The 26,487-nt window shown below is 29.4% G+C and overlaps 2 protein-coding genes across 8 annotated transcripts; one reads left to right on the plus strand and one right to left on the minus strand.

Moving 5' to 3' along the window:
* Window positions 1-494: 494 nt before the first annotated feature.
* Window positions 495-9,184, plus strand: LOC111278870 (elongation factor P (EF-P) family protein). Its single transcript, XM_022865572.2, has 11 exons — window positions 495-722; window positions 1,014-1,044; window positions 1,165-1,178; window positions 1,381-1,431; window positions 1,749-1,818; window positions 1,972-2,038; window positions 2,152-2,219; window positions 3,760-3,883; window positions 5,449-5,488; window positions 7,518-7,585; window positions 8,843-9,184. Exons 1-11 carry the CDS (start codon window positions 588-590, stop codon window positions 8,850-8,852), a joined length of 678 nt encoding a protein of 225 aa, XP_022721307.2. The 5' UTR covers window positions 495-587; the 3' UTR covers window positions 8,853-9,184.
* A 9,315-nt stretch (window positions 9,185-18,499) lies between these two features.
* On the minus strand, window positions 18,500-26,062 carry LOC111278871 (zinc finger CCCH domain-containing protein 38-like). 7 transcript variants are annotated; one of them, XM_022865578.2, is made up of 5 exons: window positions 25,848-26,062; window positions 23,347-23,803; window positions 20,216-22,613; window positions 19,784-19,860; window positions 18,500-18,805 (listed from the first exon to the last, which is right to left on the minus strand). In XM_022865578.2, exons 2-4 carry the CDS (start codon window positions 23,763-23,765, stop codon window positions 19,831-19,833), a joined length of 2,847 nt encoding a protein of 948 aa, XP_022721313.2. In that variant the 5' UTR covers window positions 23,766-23,803; window positions 25,848-26,062; the 3' UTR covers window positions 18,500-18,805; window positions 19,784-19,830. The 7 variants fall into 7 exon arrangements, with proteins under 7 accessions (XP_022721313.2, XP_089620598.1, XP_089620599.1 ...); XM_089764472.1 differs by having other exon boundaries at window positions 23,347-23,947; XM_089764473.1 differs by lacking the exon at window positions 18,500-18,805 and having other exon boundaries at window positions 19,541-19,860; window positions 20,216-22,595.
* Window positions 26,063-26,487: the final 425 nt, after the last annotated feature.

Consider the following 26,487-nt stretch of genomic DNA (forward strand, 5'->3'; position numbering starts at 1 on the left):
TATAATTCTTACAACCCAAAAACCTCATTTTAAGATTGTCACTTGACCAAAAGGTTCTCAAATCAATTGGCAATAACACAGAGGAATCATGAACTTTTTTATTTTTTATCTTAAACTCAACAATTGAAAAACTCTAAATCAAGAGGGAAATAAACAAAATTAGTGACAGTAATGAAAAGGGAAATAATAATATGATGAAAGATGAGAGAAAAAAATAATAAAATTTGACTAATCTAACTCTATAACAAAAAAAAAAAGAGTTTAGCTTATGTGAAATTTTAGTTATGTCATATTGGCTATTTTAGCTTACGTGAATGCCATATAGATTATTTTATGTGCCTTATCATTAAATGTTAAATTTTTGTAATATCAGATCAAACAATGTTACTGTTTATCATTATAGTAGCTTTAAAAAATATATTAATTCTAACGTTAATCTTCATAATAAATATATATATATATATATATATATATATTAATGATCATTTTAAAAAGACGCAAATCGTTAAGTGACTATTGAGGCATTTTACCTTAGTAATAATATTCAGTCCTCTAGCAAAATAACGCAAGCAGCGGCAGGGGCTACGATGAAGGGTGTTCAACATGGGAAGCGACTATCTTCATCTCTATCCACTCTCTTCAAATTCAATCACTCTCTGTCTCTTCTTACCTCTCCATGGTCCGCCTCTCAGCATCGTGGCGTCAAAGTCAATGCCATCCATGTAATCTTTTACTTTTTCATAAACTAGAATTGAATCTCCATCTTCACTCCTCAAACTTATTTCCCCACTATTGCTTCATATTTTCTATTCATTTCCCCTTCATGATTTTCACTTACCAGTAGATTCTTTTACTAATTTAAATTTTTTTAGTAGTTTTTTTTTAATTTCTTATTTCTTACCGGACGGAAAGGGAAATTTGGATACATTTTTGTTTTTTGTTTTGATTTTGTTGATTAACAAGTTTTTTTTTTTTTTTTGTGAATTGTGATTGCTCCTAAATTGTTGCTGCAGCTAAGGCCTGGGAATGTAATTGAAAAATCAGGTTAGCTTTTAACGTCATAAACCAGATTTATTTTTACTTTTTTGTTTTTCCACGAATATGAAGCAATATACTACCTGCCAAGTGCTAACTTATGCTGCTTTTAATCTCCGAATGCCTCAGGCCGTGTCTACCAGGTACTTATTTGCACTTAAAGATTTTTTTTTTTTTTTACATATGTGGAAGTCCAAGAGGGGAGAGGGGATTCGAAGCTTGGACCTAATCTCTCTTAGAGAGGGGTTATAATGGCTAGGCCAATCCTTGGTTGTTGCTTAAAGATTATTTTTAGGCTACTTGTGATGCTGTAGTATAACGTTTGTTTGTATAACTCGTTTGTAGATTGTAGAATCAGAGCATAAGCAGCGAGGTAGAGGAGGCGCATTGATGCAGGTTTGCTTATGTGATCATATGATTTATTCTGTTGTTGGGTACCTTTTAGAATGTTAGATTTTTCTTTAACTTATTTTCATAGTGCACCGTTACCCTAAAATAGCGATAAAATTCATGTAATGAAGGGAGAAAGTGGTAGAAAATTGCTGAAGTTCAACAACAATTAAGAGGGCCAATGAATAATATCTCGAAAATAAATTTGTGAAAAATGTATTTTTGGTGAACTTTTTCTTTTAGTGTAAAAGTTTTGCTTAGTTTATTTTCTAAGGATTCATAATGTTTAATCTCTCATTTTCTTTTTCCTCCAAAAATTGCAGATGGAGCTTCGGGATGTTGACAATGGAAACAAAGTAAGTTTACGGTTCGGCACTGAGGAGCCTGTTGAAAGTATGCATCTTAACTTATTGAATTCTCTACCCAGTTTCTTAAGTTTAAGGATCTGTGGGCTGTGGTTATGGTATTGCATATAGTTTGAATATTTGGTATCAGTTAAGGTCATCACTTTGTCTGGGTTAGATTAATCTCTATTATTTGTTGCAGGAGTATTTGTTGAGGAGAAGTCTTACACTTGTTTGTACACCGAAAAGAATTCAGCATTTCTGATTGAGTGAGTTTAATTTGCTTCACCATCCTTTTTGAAGACTTGATAATATTTTGCATTTAAAGCGAAGGAAAATTTCTGCTACAAAATCAATGAGTTCTCTTTCTTTTGTATTTCAGGCCTGAGACATATGACCAACTGCAAGTACCATTGGACTTATTTGGCAAATCTGCTGCATACCTAAAAGGTTGATCAAACTAAGACTGGTTTGTATAATGGTTGTGTACTTGGTCTGCTGGAAGTTATTTTAATTCATCTTCTATAGCTAGCACATCTGTTTTCTGTTATTTCATTGCCATTACTAGAGCCACTAGTTAACCCCGCACTGCAGGTGGTTCCCCCTATCACTGTCATTTTCACCATCATTACCAACCCTTTTATTAGATCTTCCTGTCACTTTAGCCACACTATGGTGCTCCCTACCACCATCTCTGTTACAGTGCCATTAAAACATGCATCCTGATCTATCACTTTTTAACCTCTTTTTCCAGCTGTCATCTACTAGTGAATTCCATTTCTAGTTCAGAGCCATGGGGCAGTTGTTTTTATTGGAAGTGGCTTTTGTCAAATTATACCTACATATACTTGAAGGTTTTATGACATAGTGGGAGCCTATCTTCTCTTCTTAGGAAAGGCAATCATTTGGAGAGAATAATTTTGCAGTTATTTATAATAAATGGATAATGCAGTAACATTATTTTGCTTGTATGTATTTATATGGTTTTATTGAAAAATTGTAAGCAACTATTAGTCTCATACATATCTTTATTGTTGATATATCACTTTGTCTTCTTACCATTGTGCATGTTAACTATGCTTTGAACTATGTTTTGAATGTAGGATAGCTAGGAGGTTAGCTTTCATGGCTTTTTTCAGATTTGAATACTTGAGGAAGACATGAAAAATTGAAATGAGAGAAAGAGAAAAAGCAAAGGATCCTTAAGCTTCAGATGTGGGATCTTAAGAGACGCACCTAAGACTGATTGCATCTCACAATCACAAAGGAATAATACTGGAAATTTTCTGATATTAAGCTATATCTTGAAAGAAAGAATACATTGATAATTGATTTATATAGACTCCTGGTGTCCCTAATGCTAAAAGAAATATAACTCCTGTTCCAATTAGGATTTTAACAAATACTGAAATGACAAATAAAAACAAGAAGCTTAACTCAAAACAAATGGAATAAGATAAGGGAAACACAAACACATAGCCTAGTCAAAAGCTGAAATTTTCAGCAACCCCAAAAGTTATGAAAATATGATTGACACTTAACAGAGAAAAATGAAATATGTACCAATGACTTTAAATTAAAGAAAATAAATCTATGTACTCAAAAACAACTAATAAAATCTACAGAAAAAAAAAATTATAAAGCCTACTCAAACTCCCAACTTAGCTTCTCGTCACTTTGTATGGCCGTATGGGCCAAATTACGGCTTTGGCATTAGAACCAGTCTTAGCACGCCTCCTAAACACTTTGGAGGTACTGCCAGCATGCTCCATCAGTTTCAGTGACTTGATTAAAGCCTTGAGCTCTGGCGTCCTTAAATGTTTTTTATTTTCCTTCTTTTTCTTTAAATATGATTGTGGATTTCTTTCGTTCTTTCTACTGTTGATGGGTAACATTTTGTTTTATTGAAATTTTGATTCATGCTCCATGATTGTTACCTTTCAAGATTGCACTTGTATTGTCTTGCTAAATATTATGTCATTTATAACAGAGGAGATGAAAGTTAGACTACAGTTATATGATGGAAGACCTTTGGCTGCATCAGTTCCAAAACGTGTGACATGTATTATTAAGGAAACACAACCTCCAATGAAGGGGGCTTCAGCCACCCCTCGGTATGTTTTCTGTTGTGTGAATGCTCTTTATATCCTCTAACTATATTGATGTCTGTCATTTTTAACCTGTTTATGTCTTCAAATATCCTCTGAAAACGCTTGATTAAATTTTGGCCTGAACATGTTCCAGTTATTATAGACATAATAGATATGTAGTTTATATGCTGCTGAAAAGATTACACTAAATATCCAAACAATAACACTAGCTATAACTTCATGGTTGTCTTGTCAACATGCATTATAAAGGACTAGTGAAAATAAATTTCACTTGCGTGTAATGTGAAAATATATTTATATGAGCCTTGTGTTTCCTCGACTTAAAATTTTTTTGCTCAAGTTGTTTTTGCAGTCTATATGGAACTTGTATTAGTTGGAAAGTCAACAATGATTATAGTTTGGAACTTTGGATCTTTGGACACATGAGTTCCTTTATTTTTTTGATTTGGTGAAACATGGAGTACCAATTTTTGTATGTATCTCCATGGGAACACCCCAGTGTTTAGAACCTCATGCTGCAACTTGGAAATGTCTAGTTTGAATCTTGGGGTGGCAGGGGTGGGATTTGTGAAATGGAAGAGGGCTGCCACCCTTTGTGTAGCCTTAGATTCCAATGGGTGTTCATTTGTTAAAAAAGGAAAAACAATTTGTGCATATGTTACTTGTATGATGGATGTGGGTGCCTCCAATGTGCTTGTGTTGTGAAACTGGTTGCCACAATCAAACAAAAAAAGTTCGCAATGTGTAGACCTTAAAAATGTTGGTTTTAAAGGATATGGATAGGTCTTGGCTTAAAGTTTTAGTAAAATGTATACTTTTCTTGATATTCTTTTTTGGGTGTGATGTGTTCTTTTTACCTGTTCATTGTTTCAGGACTCATTGAAGAAGCATGACTTACTATTTCAGCCATTCGGCAACATTGTATTTAGGATGAATATATGTGTTTAATTGAAATGAGGCATAAAACCCAAAATTCATAATTTAGGAATGATTTCAAGAAAATATATTTGAATTTGGGCAAAATTCTTTTAGGATTTTAAAAGCTTAAAATTCATTTGCCTCAAAAATGTTTTAGAAACCAACCAAATGTCCCTTCTTAGTGAAATGCATTCACACTATCTCTCCCTATCCATGTTGTTTCTCTCTGACTTTTCAGTTGTCATAGTAGATTTCTGCAATTCCTTTTCAACAACATCACTAACAATCTCTCTCTCTTTCTCTCAATGGCGCCGATATCAAAATACGTTACTTTTTGTTTCTCAACCCTAAAGGCATTTGCATTTTAAAATTGCAGCATTAGACTCATTCATGGATATTTTAAGCTTGAGTATGATAATGTTGTTAATCATCTTTTTCTTTTTCATTTGGTTTTTCCCCTCATTTTACTTCATGTTAAGAAATTAGTAGATGATTGCTTATGGTAATTCAAAATGTTATGTCTCTGCATGTTGAAATCATAACAAATTTTGTTAAATAATGGCAACATGCTTAGTCAAAGAATTCCACTTGCTAGATCTCTTCTAGATCTTTGGACTTTAAGATTGTCTTTTTACTTCTCCTTGGTGCAGGTATAAAAGAGCTTTGCTGGACAATGGCCTTACTGTTCAAGTAAGTCAAACATGAAATTGTTTTCTATGCATTTGAATCTTTTATAAAATTGTACTCTTAGGAGTTTTACTTCCTTGTGCATGTAGATTTTTATGTATTCAGGATAGTGAAATTGCTAGTGAAGTGGGAGTTGGTGGCTTATAATTTTGTTTTGTGAAACTTTAGAGGACAAAACTCTTGTAGCATGGTGCATGCTAATAATTTTTCTATCTCATCTTTGTGATACATGAAAACATAAATCTATTTGTTGTTGTTGGTCCCAAGTGGCAATTGCTAGAGTAGGGATGAATAACACTTATAAAAAATTTTTAAACTTTGAAGCTTAAACCAAATGAAACTTGAAGAATTAAAGTAAAAGAACAAGGAAAGAGTTCACTAAATAAGAGATGGTTGAGAGAAGTGGACAATACTAGCCATTGATAGTGGTTTGGTCCTCTGAATCTACACCCACTACCTTGACAATCCTTGCCAAATATTACAACCTCCACAAAGTGAACAACCAGTAAAGTTAACTACCTCCATAAAGCAATTTTCAAGGTAAGGTATCCCTAGCTCAAAAACCCAAATTACAAACCCAAAAAGAGTTGATTGGAAAAAAAAAAAAACTAAAAACAAAAACAAAAACTTAAAAAGAATGAAGTTGAAGAAAGGAAATGAAAAGAAAAATAAAAGTAAAGTTAGTTGCTTGAAAATAAAGTCAAAACAGAAAAGATTAAAAAAAAACCATAAGTGGGCATTGTTTTAGTAACAGTGCCCATGTGATAGGGTGACACTGCTGCCATAACAGTGTCACTGGACCTTACTTTAGTATATATGAATAATATGTAGATTCAACATTCTCATTCTCCACATTTTCAATTTGAAGTAAATCATGTTGCATTAATTCATCAGATTCTAACTGTTGTGTCCCACTCATCTCGTAATCCCTCTTCAAAAGGATAGTTCTTTTTGGCCTTAAAAAAAAAAAGGCATGTGTTGACAACTGTAATGTCTTCAACATGTTTTTCCTCAATTTCAATTTTAACATGTATGATAGTAATTGCCACAGGAACTTTCTTCTCAAACACACAGGAGAAAAATGCTTGAGAAAATGAACTTCAAAAAGAATCAAAAGATTTTCGAAATTGTTCCAATTGACCACATACTTTTCCAAATTCATCCTTTACTGCCATCAATACATCATACACTTGTTGTAATCTCTAATTTTTAAGTATTCTCTTACTGTGAAATTAGGGTATTCATAAAAGGCTGAATGATGAATATTTCAAAGCCATTTCTATCTCTCAAAGCAATCAACTCTTGTAAGTGCAAAGTAGCTTCATAAATATCATTTTCCAAACTTTCAATTTGCTTCAAAGTAACCATGTTCACCTCAAACTAAAGGTTCCATAAACTGACTTAAAGTGTGATCTTTAGAGGCTAAATATTTTAAAATGGACCTCAAAAATGGATTAAGGACTTTGAAATTAGCAAAGAAGAATCTGAAAAAAAAAATGGTTCTGATGTGGCTTGATGATGTGGCACTTACACCTGGTGCTGACATGTCAAGATGATGGTGGCAGTTGATGCATGGTCATGTGAAGTGAAGTTGGTTTTACTGCTAATTGTAACTAAAATAGCATAGGTATTTACAACTAAACTCAAAACCTTAACAAAATGCAAAAAAACCTAACATAAACATAAAACCCTAAGCCTCGGAAAAGAAGTAAAATGCTATAAAAAACCTAAATAATCTAAAATAGCCTAGACATACATAAAGATTAAAATCAAAACTGTGAATTTTTTTTTTTTTAAAAAGCTCCTAGATAACTTAATCCCTCAACTAGCATATTTACACCTTCCACCACATGGACGATATGCTAAGAAGATATTATTGCTGATTTGTTGAATTTGCTTGTAATCATTGTTATAGGGCATCTAGTTACAAGCTTTCTTGGCGTTTGTTCTTATGGATTCTATGGTGCTGTAATATCATTTTTTTAGTTAATTTGAAAATATTGTGTTCTTTACCTAATTGCAACTTCTTCAGGTACCTCCTTATCTTGAAATAGGTGAAGAAATAATTATCAGTACTGAAGACGATTCATACCTTGGCAGGTGAATTTCACTGTTATATTTTTCCTGCAATAAATTACATTGTGTAATTTCTTTGCTTCTCTTATTTGAGAGACCCTTTGTTGGCATCCTTTGGTTGCTTTTGGATTTGGGTGTCACCCTTGCATTTTTTTCTTAAAGATTTTAGGAAGTTTTTAAGCTCAAAGAATGGGGAGCATATCAACTACAATTATTATAGTACAATTAATCAATTATAATTCAGTTTTCTATTATGTAGAACTCACACTTTTAAGTTGTAGATCCTTACATAATTCTTTAGTGTAATTGGGTAATTGTAAAATTGTAATAAAGAGAATTGTAGGTGAAATGCTCTCCAAAGAATGAGGTATTCTAAGATGCAGTGTACATAAGTGGTACTGCACGCCTTTTTCTATGTGCATCTTCTCTTCCTTGTTCCTAATTTGTCTTTAAGAGAAGATAAAAAGTGAGGGTGAGAGGGCAAAGTATTCTCCACCCAGCAACAAAATATATGGATGTTGCTGGTGGGAAATTCTGCATTTAAAGCAATGATTTGTGCTGAATTAATTTGAACAAGTATCAGCCTTGTTGAGTTCTATTCATCCCTTCAACACTTGTTAGTGTCAGAGAAAGGGGAAAGAAGGAAAAACTACTTTGTTTTTTCTATCTGCTTCTGTATGGTAGGAGGGAAGGAAAATGGATGGATTTGCACCTTTCCTTTCCCTCATAATTCGATCCTTCCAAAAGTGGAAGACATTCATTCAACTTGGATGGATTTGCACCTTTCCTTTCACTCATAATCCAATCCTTCCAAAAGTGAAAGACACTCATTCAAGTTGAATTAACAGTTTTATTTTCAATTTTACCTCCAGCCTCTTTCTTCCTCTGGATTTTCCATCCTTCATACCAGATACAATGTCCTCTCATATTTTTTTCATAACCTTTTTCCCATCCCTCCATTTTCCTTCTTTCCTACCACACACGGTAAATATTAAGAATAAAGCTTTCTTTTGTAAACTATATATAGTGTTTAAGGTTGGAAATGATGGTAAGAAACTAACCCTTGCCCTTCCAGAATTCGTAAATATAGCAGAATGATGATTTCTTTTCGAAGGGAGGGGATATCCAGTGATCGTAGTTGAAATCTATTTGTTAAAATTAGAAATGGAATAAGCCTTTTTTGCTACTTGCTTAATACTAACTATGAGTTTTAGGGAATATAATGGTTTATTTATTCCTCAATGGAAGTCTTCTTTTTAACATCTTCCTTTCTTTTTTCAGGGCAAATTAATAATTCTACATTTCAACTGGAGCTATAATATGGAGGAGAAATTATTTAAAAAAAAAAAAACAGAATTGAAGAGTAAAAATTTTGGAAGTCAGTGTTGTGCTCTCTACCAACCATATTTATTCTAAAATTTTAGCTTTTATTATGAAACCTTGTTGACCTCTATGAAGTTGCAGCGAGGGAAGGCGAAACTACTCTGCCATGAAACGTTTGTCCTTTTTTTTTTTCTTTTTTTTCTGTGCTTATGTTTGGAATAATGCTATGCCTATGCTTGGCAGAAGCTGGTACTTGCCCATTTTTAAAGATAAATCAATAAAAAAATTTATATTTTGTTATTTTTTCAAAATTATTCAAGGTTAGAAATTTGTTAAAGAAAACATCTAAAAAAAACAGAAAAGAAAAGATAGAGGAGAAAAAAAATCAAAATAATAAATACTGTTTTTTTATAGTTTCCTTATTTTCTGTTTTTTCATCTTTTATTTATTTATTTATTAATAAGATCAGAATTTAAAGATAAGAAAAAAAATTTGTAAGTATTTAAAATTTAAATTTTAAATGTGAATGTTATTTTTTAAAAATAAGTATATAATTCAATTGAATTAAGTTTTAAAATTCTATCTTTGTTTCTTTTGTCCAATGGACTTAAACTCTTGTATCAAGCTCGTAGTTATAAGTGATGGGTGGACTTTACATTAATTTTTTTATTGCAATTAGATATTGTCATAAAAAAAAAAAAGCTAAATCACTAAAAATATTATTGAATAATTCCACTTTTAAAATAAATATATATGCTTTTATTTATTTAAATAAATTTTTATTATTTGATTTATATCTAAATAAATTTTTATTTCAAATAAAAAATTGATTTATGTTAAAATTTTATTTATTTAATTATTATAAACTTAAGATTGAAAATTTATTTAAATACAAATTAAAATATAAAAATTTATTTAAATATAAATTAAAATTTTAATATTTAATATTTAAAAGAGCGATTTAAATACGATAAAAATATATGTTTATGAGTCGGATCGGATCAAGTTTGGTCTGAATTTATAATTAATATTAATAATTTATATGTTTATTCAAGCTCGACTCAATCTAATATTTTGGGTCTCAAAATATTTTTAAATTTGATCTAAATTAAAAAAAAAAATCCTAAACTCATCTATTAAACATAATTTATATAATAAAAAAATTTTAAAATATTTTTTTAAAAAATAATATATAAAAATAACAATTTTTGTATGCATATACTTATATAATTATAATATTTAATTATATATTTTATTTAAATTGGATTGGGTTTACATTTTAATCTTTTAATCTAAAATTTAATTCAAATTTTAAATAAATCTAATATTTATATCAAAATTTATTTAACAAATTTTAATTTTTCATCTAAATTTTTTAAAAATTTTGAACCAACTTTCGAGATTGAAGAACTTGAATAAGTCTTGATGGGAAATCATCGAAAATCTTTTGGTGCCTCATTTTGCAAGTGACGAACTCAACGCAGGCCGAAAGCTCAACTACCGAACAAGTCCAGCCCCAGCCTCCTTAAGATTTCAACAGCACTTAAATATCATTGCAAGTTCAAATGGTAGTTAATATCCATACACAACAGCTTGATCAACGACTAATGAAATATAATGATAAATGATTATTGAAAAATTACATGAAGTAATTGAAAATAATAATTCATTCATATCACAAAATGCTATTTTTAAAAATATGCAATTTGAAAAATATTCCAATTTCTCACTTTTCAAAGAAAACCCTTCATTTATGGAAAAAAAATAAAAATAAAAAAATTAGAAAAATATTCCATTTTCTTGTTTTTGTAATTTTTTAAAATTAATTTTGGATTATTTTTTCAATTTAGAATCATTAGAACTTTAATTTTCTTAGAAACCCCAAGGCAAATTTTTAATTTTCTCGGCAACTTCAAGAAAAAATTCTAATTTTTTCGGCGGGAAAATTTTCTTTGTAAATTACATGAGCTTAGAGACTGTTCTGCGATGGTGCTCTGAGATGAATTGCTCATATTATTATATATAAATAGATAATTTCTCACACATTGCTGTGGGTATTATTTTTTTAATATGTGAATTTGATTTATGAATATTTATATTATTTAATAAATATATTAAATATTAAGTGCATTTATTTATAAGTAATAAGATTCATAATGAAGCATTTAATTTGTGAAATTTTAAATTAAAAAAAAAAAGTAATTTCGAAAAAATATGAATTTCTAATATGAGATAATTCTTACTACCCTGAAAATGTTATAAATTTTTATTTGATTTATTAAATCTCAAATTATATAATAAAAACGTTTTACTATAATATATATTTGTACATGTTTATAATATTGTTAAAGACTTCAATTTTATAAATATAAATGTAATCTTTGACAAAAAATATATATATATAATTAAATTATGTTTTTTATGTTAAAAATGTGATTTTTGTTATTAAATATTGTGTTTTTGATATAAAAAATGTAGTTAAAAATATCATAAATATTATTTTATAATATTATATCAGTTATTACTTTTCAATATAAGAAACATTGTTAATATAAAAATATTTATTTTATTTTATTATTATTTTAATTGATCTATTATGTTTCATATATAAAAAAAATAATACTTTTTAAAATAAAAAAAATCAAAAAACTAAAATTACAATTATTTACTATGTTTGATTCATTAAAAATATTATTTTTATTATACGTAATATACTACCTATTATTTTAAGTGCCAAGTGTCCAATCAAGTAACTAAAATTGTACTTTTGCCAAATCATTTGTCTATGAATGCTCATTTTTGTGTTAGAATGGGATTTTATTTATCATATAATTACATTAATTTTTAAAGATAAAATAAATTGAAAAAAATTTATTATTAACGTCAAATGTGGAACAAAATCCATTTTTCTCCTAGAATCTTAAAAAATTACAGGAAGAGTTAATTTTAAGATATTTAATCACTATTAAAAATTTTAAAATATCCTCAAAAATCAAATACTGTAAATCAAATGTAAGAATCACATTTCAAAAATTAAGATTTCATGAGAAAATTTAATTTTTTTCGAACCAAACTCACTCTAATAATGAAATTTATATACAATTAGAATCATGTAAATGTTGATTCATGATTATGTATACTACATAATAATAAATATAAATTTAGACTCAAAATTTAAATGTAATGAAACACTAAATATATTCAATTATGAAAACTAATTGATTTATATAACTTAATAGTTACATTGATGTAACTTACAAAAAAACATTAATTAATCATAATCTAAACATGTATATGTAAGTGAATTTATATATGTAAAAACAATAAAATATTAAAAACAAAAAATGAAATATCAATCTTTACCTTTTATAGAGTTTTAAGGAGTATATGTGTTAACCAAAGAGTAACCTACATATAAAAATATATGCATATTAGATGTTACATAGTGTGAAAAAGCTTTTCAATGACCTATAATCAAAATAAAAATATAAAAAATAGTAGTAAATATAATTACAATAAAACTAATTCAAACATTTCTATAGAAAATTTTGGCCTTTACCTATATAACTATTATGCAAAAAACAATTTAAAGTATTAATATGGAAAGATAAAAGTAAACGAATAATCAACCAAGTGACTATTGGTGATTGAGGAGTGGAAACATAATTTGCTAACAATCTCTAACTTAAAGCTAGACAACAATTCTCATTAACATTAGATTCATTTCCAATGAGACATTTGAACTTTTAACACTCGAAAAATCTGTCATTGGAATCACATAGTGTTTATTCAAAATATGAAATCATGGATTATTTATTTGTCTAAATATTAAAAATAGATAAATAAAAACCAAACTATAAGTCAAGTCAAGTTCATTTTCATTAGATTAAATCATGGACAAAAAAAGTAATAACAAAATTAAGTTGACAAATTATGCATAATCTTTTAAAACATTTGCCATGTTTAAATGAACACAAAACATTTTAATTCTTAATCATATAAAACTTATCGGAATTAACTAAAAAAAATGAATGCAGGTGTGTTTAATTTTATGGAAAAAAGTTTAAAATATGCTTATTTAAAAATTTATTATTGATCAAATAAAGACAATCTACTTTAAATTTGCTATACCAATGTGATTTCAACTGCACAATATTATTGTTTTTTTCAAAATAAAAACTTCAACACTAAAATAGTTATAGTATTTAACTCAATTGAATTTTATTTGTCATAATGAAATTATAATTAAAAAGTGTATAAAATTCATATAAAAATTGCAAATATAATTAATAAATAAAACATAACAAAAAGCAAAACACCAATATTCTATGTCTAAGGCAATAAATTTTGAGAATAGTTTAAATAAAAATATCAAAATCATCAATATTCTATGTGTATGTCGATAAACTTTTATAATGATAAAGATAAAAATACTAATGTCAAACAATCATAACAATTAAGGATTTTATGTAAAATATAATGTAAGATTGAAAGAATATCTAAAATAATTAGTTATCAATATGCATACTTGTAGCTAGCCAAAACACATCATTTTACTTTCAATAAACTTCATAGTTCACTATTAATATAATACTATTTCATTTATCAAATAATAAGTGAAAATCTTTTAAACAATATATGATACTATCAATTATTAATATAAGTTAAAATGTCGGACAACACGAAAAAGAAAAGAAAGAAAGTATATAAAAATAAAAAGCCTTAGATTTGGGTTTTAGTTTTGTCTCCATATACATAAAAAAATGCAACAATTAACATAAAATGCATTAACCTTCTATGTAAATAACATATGAGATGAGGAGCATTTTCTAATAAGTGTATGTATAAACAAAAATCTTGAATCATCTTATTTGGACCAAAGCAAACACCCAAGTTTAAAATATTCAATTATCAATAATATGCTTCTAAGATTAAATTATTATAGGTTTAAAAAAATTTAAAATATTAATTTAATATACTACTATATATATCTCATATGAAAATAACTATTATATGACGATTATTATATAGATAGAAAAAAAAAAAAAAAACAAAATAGTTTTGTTGTTGGCTTTCAAAGAGATATCAAATTATAGGGCTTACTCTTTGTTCTTTCTTCTTTCTTAGATATAGTTACAATTATATGCTATAGTGGTCCTCACAAAATGATAATATGTAATCCTCAAATAATTATCAAGTGTTTTTCTTCAAAACAAACAAAACTTTATTTAAATAATTATTTGCTATGTTAGCTAAATAGGCAATTTGTAGAAAAAAAATATAAATTATACTTCAATTCAAGTTATTATTGGTTACCAAGCAATTAGAAGCTATTACTTCTCAATTTTGAATATTAATAAAATTTTAATTGGTTTTTACCAGCTCATAAAGTTCCTTTCGTTGATTAATAACATATTCATTACATACATACACATAATCAAGTTTACGTTAGTTTTGTATACTTAAAATTTAATTTTGTACCAATCAATGTTACCTACACCAAAGCTTTTATTCTTTATAGTCGAATCCTACAATGCTTTCAAGCAGATTTCATCCCCATTACCACAACTAATGCCTTAATTAAAGAAAGTGAGTTGTTAAAGAAATTGAGTAGAAAAACATGATTGCAAACTTAGTAATGTTTTGTTATGGCCCACAATAAAAATGCATTTAGAAAATCTAGTTCAATGGATCAAATGTAAGAATATGTTGGCTACCAAGTTTTTTTTGTACAAACAAAACTTTGACTTAGTATATATTTTGGCTCCCAAAGTTGATTCTTCACAAATCTATATATATATATATATATATATAATGCTTAAAGATGTTCTTTTACCTAAATACCATGTAATAAACCTTATTCAAGCTACTAAAGCAAATTCTACATCATATTAATGCATCTTAAATAAAAGTAACACTTATAACATGTGACATGTTTCTTACACTAAGAACTAAGGCTATTTTCTAGTGAGCAAATCATGCAAATAATTTAGATAATGCATATTTATGCAAATTTTCATAGATTTATCTTTTCAAATAACTCAATTAAAAATGTATAACATTCTGACAAAATAAAATGTAAAAATTATAAGTATCAATTATGCAAAAGATTGAAAACATGGCTTTTTGGTGTTATTAATACATGAACTCTTTTATAAACATTAAAAGTGAAATCAAGTAAATATATAAAGAAATCAAATTTAATTTAAAAGTAGACATATTTTGCTTGTAGCTATCTAAATATTATCATTAAAAATGAAAAATTAATAATCAAATAAACTAAACTTGGGCATGAGAATGAGAGAAAGTTAAGTTAGTAAGTTTTTAGTACTTAGTGTAAAGGTTTAAAGGAAGCAATAGTTTCCAATATGAAAGGCACAAAACAAAATCTTCCATCACCTAAACCTAAATCAACAAACCTAAGAAAAAAATAAAAAAAAAACAACAACAAAAAATTGCATCATTTAACTTAATAAAAAAATAAGGAAAAAAAGAAATTACTTACTAAAAAAAATGGGAAGAAAGTGAAGTTAAGTAAGAAAGAGATTCTACTTATTTGTTTTCCTCTGTTCTCTACCTATTAGGTCTCACTTCTACCTTTTGCTTCTTACTCTTTTTTTTTCTTGTTTTACGAAAAAATACTAGTAAAATTTTTTTAAAATAATCCTAATTCAAGCTCATTTTCATATATATATATATATATATCTGAGAAAAATCATACATAAATATCAAAATATTAGCCAAAAGCATATAAGAAATAAAAGAAAAATAGAAAATGAAATAGAGTTTATGAACAAAAAGATAATTGACAAATTTGAAGAATGAGAAAAAGCTTTATGTTTATTGAAAACGAAGGTAGGAAATTGATAAAAGAAAGGTCAAACAATATTTTTAAAAGAAAATAGAAGATCAAAGTAGTAATTAGGTGGGATTAATCATTGTATATCAAAGGAGAAAAAATTTTGAAGGGCCAATGGCCCTTGCCTACCTCTTTTAACTCCGACCCTAATGCTTATCTTTTTTTTTTTTTTTCAATAGCCACCTCTTACACAAATAAATCAAGCCTTATCTTTATCTATGTAATCTATTAAGGCAATAATGATAAATTTCTTCATAAGTCACAAAAACCTAATCTAGTAATTTAATAATCTTTAAATATTTTCATCAAATCAAAAGAAATAATATGGAATAAAAAAATATAGTTAAATAATAATTTAAATAAATAAAACCATACATTTTCAACTTCTTTTCTCTCCCTTTCATTGTTAGAAGGCCTTTATTCTAGCAATAATTTTTTCAAATTCTATCTCACACTCTCTTCCTCTCTTTTTAATTGTGAGCTTTTTTTCCTTATCTAAAGTCACACTTTTCTCTTTTATGCTTTCATGATTTCACTCTTTCATTTTTTTTTTAATTTTCCCTCTAATTTTCTTTTTTTTTCTCTTTTCCATCCATTTTCTACATATTTTCTACATCTAGATCAATCAACCTCCACTCCCATTTTTTTTTTCATGATTTTCTTCCTTTTTCCTTTTTTATTCATAACTACATTTCCTTAAAAAATAAGAGATTGAGAATTAAATTTATTTTAGAAAGAAAAATAACCAATTAGGAAAATATAAAAGGAAATGCTTACCTTTATTTCCTTTTACATTTAAAATATTCAATGAAGTAAATGAAACAAAAAATAAACCTAAAAATTTGAAAATAAAAGAGTCATGATGAATTTTATACACAATCACATGAACTTGATAAATAAAAGAAAATTTAAAATATATATATATATATATATTTAAACAACATATAGTGATCTATTTTCACTACCTTTAATAATCAATTTGTGCTTTTATTTAACAAAGACAAATTCTTTACCTACAATCAAACTAAAAAATTAAAGAAAAAAGAAGCAATCAGTATGAAATTAATGCAAAACATTTAAGGGAAAAATCAATCACTTGAAAAAAAGATAAAATTGATTTAAAAATGAAAATTAAAAAACTTATCTCTATACAACTTCCCATCTCTTCTTTTGTTCTGCTATTTCCCTGGCTCATGGCTTTATTTTTTCTGAAACTTTGCATATTTTAATTTTTTGGGCTCTCAATCACTCTTATATTTTTTCTTCCCATTTCTTCTTTTTCCTATTCTCAATCTTTTTATATTTGTACACTTTCAAAGTTTCTCAATTTCAATTGTTTTGTCCTTTTGCTCTTTCTCTTTTTTTTTTACATTTCAACTTTTGTGAGTCCCAATCTTCTTTATATTAAGTAAATACACTCTCAATCCTAATATTTCAAGCATCCTCTTTTTCTTTTTTGTAGTTTCTAAATGTACTCCTATTTTTGCTATTCATACTTTTTTAAAAATTTATTTTTAAGTAAAATTACTTAATTATTATTTTTAAAAGTGGATTTTTAAAAATTATATAACTTATTAGATATGAATATTCAAAAATTTAGATATAAAACTTTAAGAAAATTACAAAAAAGAAAAATTTATTAAAAATTTTTATTAGGTGTAATGAAAAAAATTATTATTGAAAAAAATCATAAATTTTAAAATTAATTAAAAAAGTTAATTTTGTTATTTTTACCTTAGAGAAAAAATAAAATTTTATTAGATCCTAAATAAGCTAAGGATAAAATAGTAAATATAATTTTTTTATAAATTTAAAATTTATTACTTTTTTTATAATTTATTTTCTGGATATCGATTATTAAAGTTTTATAATAGTTTTAACTAAATTGAACTCTTTGGAGAAATCCTTCTATCTACTTGTCATGATAAATTTCTCAAGTTAACATTTAGGTTTTGACAAAATTATGTATTATTCAATAGTATTACTTATACAATTTCAATGAATTTTAGCTCTCAGATATTAATTAGACCTGATATTTCTTTCATTATCTCTCGTAACATCAAGAGATGAAATATTTAATTAAGGCCTCATAAAATTATATTTTTTCTCTAATGTTAAAATAATAAAATTAACTTCTTTTTTTTATTAAGTTTAAAATCTATGATTTTTTTAATAATAATTATTTTTCATTACATCAATTAATAAAAATCTTTAACAAAATCACTTTTTTGTAATTTTCTTTAAAAAAGTTTATGACCTTTTTTTACTCACAAAAACGGATTTTCCAAAAGTTTTATAACTTTATAAAAATTCATATCTAGTAAGTTTTAAAACTTATCAGATATAAATATCAAAAAATTTGTGAAAAAGATAATTAAATAATTTTAATTTAAAAATATTTTTAAAAAACGGGGTGTAAAGAACAAAATTTGGGATGCATTTAGTAGCTTGCTTTTTATTGTTACCTTCCTTTATTACCCTAAACATTTGATAAAATACAATTCATGTATTTTTTTTCTTACAAGTGTCACAAAGATAAATGTCTACAGGTTGACAAACTTGCATGACAGTTATGTTAGTTGAAGTGTGTTGACTGTATGAAGGTTCAAATTTTGATTTTAATCGAATTAACCAACTGAATTAATTTAATTTAATTAATCGATCAACATCAAATTAAATTAATTTGATTTTTGAAAATAATTTTAAAAAAAATAATTTTCGATTAATTTGATTCGAAAACTAAATTGACCAAATAATTAACCAAAATTTTGGTATATTATTGAGGTAAAAAAATATGTTTCTAAGCTCCACCATGAATTTTGTAATATCTTACGTCAAACTAAACTTGAATTTTGTACCACTTTACAGTCCCAAGTGATGAAGATATATCCAGAAAAGATTGTTGCTATTTTCTTTTACAACTTCTCTATGACCCTTATATCTCTACCAGTATGCTTACTAGCAGAGCTAAACTTGAGCTCTTGGAGACTAAGTCTAACACCTGGTATAGCAGCTGTTGGAGACGATCAGTATACTCAATTGATTACTCTTTTTTGTATAACCTGTAAATACACAGATCAAGTAATAAAATAAAAATATTTCAATATCCTCTTCCAAGAGATTATAAATTGTAATTGTTGTGTAACTCTCAATTACCAAAATTGAAATCCTAAGCTCTTATATCTAAACAAATAAAAATTCAGGGTTGATTGCAAAATAAAGAAAACAAAATATTAATGTAAACTTAGATCTTGACTCCACCAACTGTCAATTAAAAGGTAAAAGAGAGTAACCACAAACTAGATCTAAAAAAAAAAATTAATCACAAACTTGAAAACAAAAAGAGAGTGAGCTTGCCTAATGCTTGGAGTAGAAAAGAATGATTGCATAAGACTTAAACTTGTAGAACATCAAAGAACAGTAGCCAGAGCTTGTATTGTAGTAGAGTAGGAATGCTTGAATCAAACTTGTAAAATAAAAGAGTACTTGCCGAAAGTAAGAAAGTAAAGAACAAGATTTGAAATCAAAAGTAATGAAAACGAGATCTTGAAAAATACTTCTTGAATTAAAGAAAAAAATTTAAAGAACAAAACTTTTGTTATTGACAAATCTGTCAGAACAAAACTTTTGTTATTGGCAAATCTGTCACCTAAGCCAATAACTAAACTAAAAACTATAGACAATTATCATTATGTTCTTCATACTGTGTTAGAAGCAATGGCATTGGCAGGAAATCACATGATCCATATGCAGTGGTACCATGGCAATGCAGGCATGTCCTAATAAAAATTTCAATATTTCAGTAACCAATCACTGATTTAGACACTAGATTTAGAATCGTCACAACAGGTACATATTACTCAAACATCTCATACATAAACAATAAAATATCTACATGGAGTTAAAAGTTCACTACTTAACTCTGCTTCCAAGGAATAAAACACCTAAACATAAACTGAAAAGGTTAGCATTCCTAGAAGCTGGAGAAACTAGATAAAAACTGGGGACAAAAAGAAAGATATGATAGCTTGATATTTAACTGTAAAAATAATAAAACAAGAAGATATGGTTGGATCCCTTGTTTCTTTTAGCTTTTCTGAAACTTTTCCACATATGCCTGCAATGGAATCAAAAAATTGTAAGGAGGTCAGCATATTGTGCATAAAATGAAACAGTCTACGTTAAAGAAATAATTAAATTATGGAAAGGAATTGTCAATCAATTTCAACCATGGACATGACAACAACATCTTTCTATGAGTTGTAAAGTGACCAAGAGCACATTGAGAGCCCTAGCAATTAGCATGTTATTGGGTGATAACATAAAACGTACAAATGATGATGGTACAAATGAAGGCCACAAATAAAATGCTGAGCAAAACGGGAAAGGGCAACAAAAGAAAGGTCTAACACTCTTTTCCTTTTCCCCTCCAAAATTCTAAACCATTAAATTTAAAAGTAAGCTGCACTCACCTGTACAAGTTTGCCAAGCTTTGGTTTTGAAAACGACAGATATTGATCAATCTTTTCAGGTGTTTGAGGAATATTAGTCCCTTGCATTGTAGCAGTAACTTTGTCAACAACTTTCTTCACAATGTTTTTGTAAGCCTCTTTGCCAATTTGGCCTTCCTTCCAAGATGGTTTAAGGAGATCCTTGACAAACTCAACGAGTGCAAATTTAAATGCACGAATTCCCTTACCATCCTTGCTCTTCTTGCCCTCATCAGTCCTGTCATCTGCATCTATTTTCTCTGACAGACCATTCTTATTCTCCTCTTCAGCTTTCTCGGTTTCCTCAACTCCTCCATTTTCCTTTGTCACCTCAGAACTTGCAGCAGGCTCCAGCTGATTTGGCTTATGGCTATCAAAACCAGGCTCACTTTTGGAACTTTGATCGTTATGGTAATCACCATCATTTGTGCCACCCACAAGAGATGATGGTAACAACCTATTAGCTGACAGTTCCGGTTTGCCATCTGCAGTATTTTTCTGACAAACAGGATGTAGTGAAAACCCCAAAGGCTTAGTATTTGTATCTTGCTTCTTAGCAGGCTCAATGCTATCAGATATAGGGTCATATTGCTTCGGGAATGTAATGTCTTGACCTGGCTGTACAGTTGGCACAGAATCTGGCTCAACAGGTCCTCCACAGTTCGAAAAAGAAGTCACTTGCCCCTTTCCAAATAATTGAGCTAGAGAGGCTGAAAGATTGGTAAGTTGGGTGAGCTGTTCATTGCTTACCATGTTCTGAGTTGTCTGGGATCCAGAATTACCATGTAATATATTTGTATCCAGAATATTTAGTTTGTTGCTTGGTTTCTCCTCTTGAAACAGCAGGCTATTTTGTGTAGCTTTCATATTTACTTCATTAGAAGGGATTGCCACTTGACTTTGTCCAACTGCATTCAAGTTTGAATAAGGTAAAGAACTTGAACTTGGCCCAGGCTGGTCAAAGCTTGTCATTGGCAGTACGTTGGTAGAAAAATTTACATCAATGAGTGAAATGGAAGCATTTCTGCTAACCGCATTGCCGTCACATGGCAATGCTACAGCACTGCTGGCCCTCATCATGTGGTCCTGTTGAAAGTTAGATTTCTCAGTTGAAATTGGCTGCAACGCTGCAAGCCCATTGCATGCCTGACCTGAGGCCTCTTCAGTTACGTTCTTTTCATTAGCTGGTAAAGATGTGTCCACAGCAGCGGATTTTGAACTATAAGAATGTTCCTTTTTAACAGATGAATGGATCCTGTAATTCCACTCAGGGGACATTTCCATATCACCAAGCAACTCTTCAGAATCTTTTGGTTCAGAGACACCCATATTAACACCAGAATTTTGTATCCTCCTCGGAATTCCTTCATCCTTGTCAATATCAACTGTTTTATAATGCACATTAGTCTCACTGTTCTTTCCACTGACATCATTGTCATGCTGCCATCTCTCATCCATAGACCAACCAGAGAATCTTGATCCAGAGGCAGCCATTTTTCCATTTGTGTCCTTGCTCAACTTTGTATCCCCCGAGTAGGCACCTCTATCATTCCATTTTGAACCAGTCCAAGAGTTGTCCACATCATCTGAAGCATCAACATCACTCCATTTTGGACTAGCCAAGGGTTTCTCAGCTTCATTTGATGCATTATCGTCACCCCGTTTTGGAGCATTCCAAGATTTCTCAACACTGAATGAAGCATCTGCACCTCTCAGTTTTGCACCATCCTGCAACTTATCCACACTAACAGAACCTTGACCCCATACACCCCTATCACCAAGTGACCTTTCAGGACCCGCACGTGCCTGACCATGATGAGAAAACCTACAATATTTTCCATCACGACAATTTCCAGCAACAAAGTATTTGCAAGGAATATCACTGCTTCTTTGAGCTTCACGCTCACCATCTTGCTCTGGAGTTTTAACTCTGTTCCTCTTGTTGTTTTCCCTTTCCCTACTTACTGATCCTCTACTGAAGCCATCAGAAGCACCATCATGAGCAAACCTACATGATGCACCTCTGCGACAGTTACCTTTAAGATAATTAGTACAGAAATCAGTAGATCTTCCACTCCTAGTAAGGTAATCTTTAGAATCATTGCGAGGAATATATTTCGAAGCGCCAACTCTCCTTTGTCTATTATCCCAACCATCCTCACGACTTTGAATATCTTGGTGAAGAAAGTGACAATGACTGCCTCTCCTGCATCTCCCAGCCATAAAATCTTTACATAATTGAGTTGACACTCCTGATCTGTTTCTGGTTCTCTCCGAGAATCCCGATTGCCGCCTGATGCCACGAACTGGACTTCGGCTCCTGCTTCTACTACGACTTCGGCTCCAGCTCCTACTCCTACTCCTGCTCCTCTGGGTAAAACTAAGATTAGGAAACAAATTAAAAAACAATAGTAGAGAGATAAGAAAACAGAACCCTTCATCCAGGCAAATAAGCATAAACCATAATACTACGAGAGTTCAAAAGCATTGTGTTCAACAAATTAAGCTAAGATGTAGCCTCAGTGACAATATAAAATTTTAAGTAAACCAACAAGAGAGAAAATCACAAACTAATTGGGGAAAACCTTTAATATATTTAGTGTAGAGAAACATTTTCAACATAAATGAAAATGTAAAAAAAGAAAGGGTTAATGTCACGAATGGCCCTGGAACTATAGTGAAATGTTCAATGTGATACCTAAACTTTCAAAATATCTAATGTGGTACCTGAACTACGAATATATTAATTAATGTGGTACCCACCCCTAACATCTTTAGCTCCAAATGATGATACATGGCAGACAAACAGCCCTCCAAATACCAAATTAGTTAACGAATTAATAGTTCACGTAACATATTAGAAACTTTTAAAATTCATGTACCACATTGAACATTTCACTGTAGTTCAGGGGTCATTCATGACATTATCCTAAAAAGAAACAATAAGTTACGTGATTCTCAATTTCTTAGCAACATCAAAGAATTAGTACATAATATATATGGCATGGCACCATATTAATGGTGACATGTTATACCAACGCTATACTAACAACCAGAACACCATAAAAAAGAAGATAATAACAATCAAGGATACATAGAATAGACAATCAAACCTGCGAGATCTGCTCCAATCACTTTTAGGAGAATGGTGATGATTTTGTTGCCTCCAATCATCTAGACCAGGTGACATTTTCATGCTATAAGTCTCATCCCCGTCCAATTGGGCTGTAGTTTTCCAATTTTTTACACAGTCAACATTGATTTTATCATCGTTTTCTCCACCTCTGCTTCCATGTAAAGATTCCCTTGAAGGCAGTCCACGCTTAGATTTCATCGCGTCACTGGCTCCAGCAACAGACCACTTGTTGCCATTCCTACCAACCTCCAGAGAGAAAGATCCATGTTCTGATTCTCTATCATGAAAAGACACACCGGCTTTCGCAGGGCAAGCACTGTCTCGTACATTTTCAAGAGAATGTTGGCTTTCCTCTTTTGAATCCCACTTAGAACTGCGTTTTCTGCTTCCGCTCATTTCACCAGCAGCACGTATTCTTATCTATGCAAAACGATCTGGAAGTATGGAATTAAGACATTAATAAACTGCCACCCTCCATCTGTCTCATGGCCTACCATTGATTTAATTCAGAATCTAATTCACATGCCAGTCCATCTCATGTCCTCTGCTATGTGATTTAATTCTCATAGGGCAAAAATCTAATTCCACTAAACAGAAGTCAAATTTCCAAAAACAAAAATGAGAACAAGGACAACATGAAGGCAATAAATATATCTCATATTGAAAAGCCAATGTGCTGATATAATTAGATTCTTCTTACTATAATATTTGAAATTACATTCTTCTTTATTTTGCTGTTTGGTTTCAAATAGGCTGTATTGCCTATGGAAACAGCTATTCAAGACTAGAATAAAAGATATTTTTCATATGGTGGGCAATAATGTGAAGAAAGCTAATAACCATTTCTTCTATTCTCATATTTCCATTTCATTCAATCTTCCTTGGGTTTTTAGCAACTGACACAATTTTACAAAAGCTCTCCTATCCACACTCTGCCTATCACTCTCAAAGACCATTTATGTAAGTTAATTGACCTAATATTATGCCTATAAATTGTTTCATGAGAATAAGATATTCTACCTCTTTCTAAGTTTCCTACCAACTATTGTCACAGCAACAAACAACAGCAATTAAAACATACTCTCCACTTTTGGCAAAAAAAAAAAAAACACTATCCATTATCACCAGTTGCAAAATAAGCACTATAAACAATTGCATCTTCTTTCTTATTGCTAAACGAGCTGTAATTATTTAAAACAAATATTTTAGTACGGTAACATATGTCAGTCTCATAGCAGTAAATAAGCCAAGAACTCAATTTCTGATAATGAAACATTAAAGAAAGCATAAAACAGAGACTACACAAGAATTAAACACATATTAGAACATAATATACTAATGAACATATACCAAATTCTACAGAATCTGATGTTCTCAAGCAAACACCAACCAAAACTTCATCAAGATCTACATCATGAATTGGAAAAGGATATCAACTTGAGACATGAGAAAACCACAATAAATTTCAAATTTATCACAATTAACATAAAAGGAGGAACATGAACAGAAGCATTAAGGACTCAAGACACATAAGTTTTGTTTTGCTAGAACTGGGACGGAAATTAAGCAGTCAAAATTCTTAATATTAATGTGCAAGCCTGAGAAGGTTGCAGATTCCAAAAAACCAACTTGTCAACTTACAGGTTGAGAAAGTCAAATGCTCAGTCGGTTATGAGATGAAACTAAATTATCAAATCTGCATTTATAATTGATTGAAGCATTCATGTGATTGAAGGAATCAGATTGCCACAATATCCATATATGATGAAGTCCAAGCTAAACAAATTACATTAAAAGTATGATGATCATTTGAAACAGATAAAAGTAAGGAACATTTTCACCAACCGTAACATGTAGAATGAACAAAGAAAATGATTTTTGGTTCCAAAATTGAATTAAAAAGGGTTCTTAGCAGAAATGATGGAAACTCCACATCAGAAATAAAGTCAATAATATAGAGTCACTACAATACCAAGCAGCTAAAATAAAAAAACAGAGAAATATACTGAAAAAAAGCTACTAACTTATGTAAAACCAGCACAAAATTATATTGCAAGATAAATCATAATTGAAGGGCAAAATCAGCCGTAGAAAGAAAAATCTGAAATACCCAGAAAGGGATTATGACCAAGGAGCCGGCTCAGATCAGAAAAATCGGATTGAGAATCCAATAATTAAAAGAAAATTGAATAAAGGAGAACAAATGGTGAGGACCAATGAAATGAATAGAATAAAGACTATAAGGAAAACATCAGATGTGAAAGTCTAAAAGGCTATCCGCACCCAAGGGCAGGAAAAGAAAGCGTTTGGTGCTATTGCAAGGGAAAGAAAACAACAGACTTTGAGTTTTTTTTTTTTTTGTTGCTTTTTGAAAGTATGTCGGGTGAGTTAGGGTAGTCAGAGGGAAAACATAGAGGGAAGAGGAAACAATTCGATCAAACAGAGTAACAAGAGCAAACAGAGAGGTTGCGACCGTACCTTTAACGAAAGAGAGAAGATTGGGGTTTGCAGCTCAGGGGGGAGGGAAAGCTGCGGTGGAGTCTTCTACAGTGGGTTAACCGGTGACAATGAAAATGGGTAGAGCGGCAGTGGCTGATTAACCGGTGAAAACCAGAATGAAAATCGCTGACATAGAATGGCCTTTTTTTCCTTTTTTTTTTTTTTTTTTGCAATTTGCTTAACTCAGCCACAACACAAAAAGAAAGGGAAAAAAAAATATTTAAGAAGGGTCAAAATGAGATAAATATTCATTTTTTTTAGGTCAATAAAGTCAACTTAAATATCTGGAAATTCTCAAATGCATCTACAATTTTATTTTATACACTTCAATTTAAAAAAAAAAAAATTTGTAAGTAAAATTATTAAAATATTTATCTCACAAAATTTATAATTTTTAAAAATTTATTTTCAAAAACTCGTAGCATATCTCAAAAATATATTTTTTAAAAATTATAATATTTTTTGAAAATATATTTTTGAGAACTCATAACACTTTTTGAAAATACATTTATGAGAGTGCAAAAATTAAAATTTTATGAAAAATAAAAAAACAAAAAATTTATTCAAATTATTTATAAATAAGTATAATAAAAAATTATTATTAAAAAATCATAAATTT

This window comes from Durio zibethinus, chromosome 8, assembly GCF_047325235.1.
Source record: "Durio zibethinus cultivar Kanyao isolate XHJ-2024 chromosome 8, ASM4732523v1, whole genome shotgun sequence".
Taxonomy (NCBI): domain Eukaryota; kingdom Viridiplantae; phylum Streptophyta; class Magnoliopsida; order Malvales; family Malvaceae; genus Durio; species Durio zibethinus.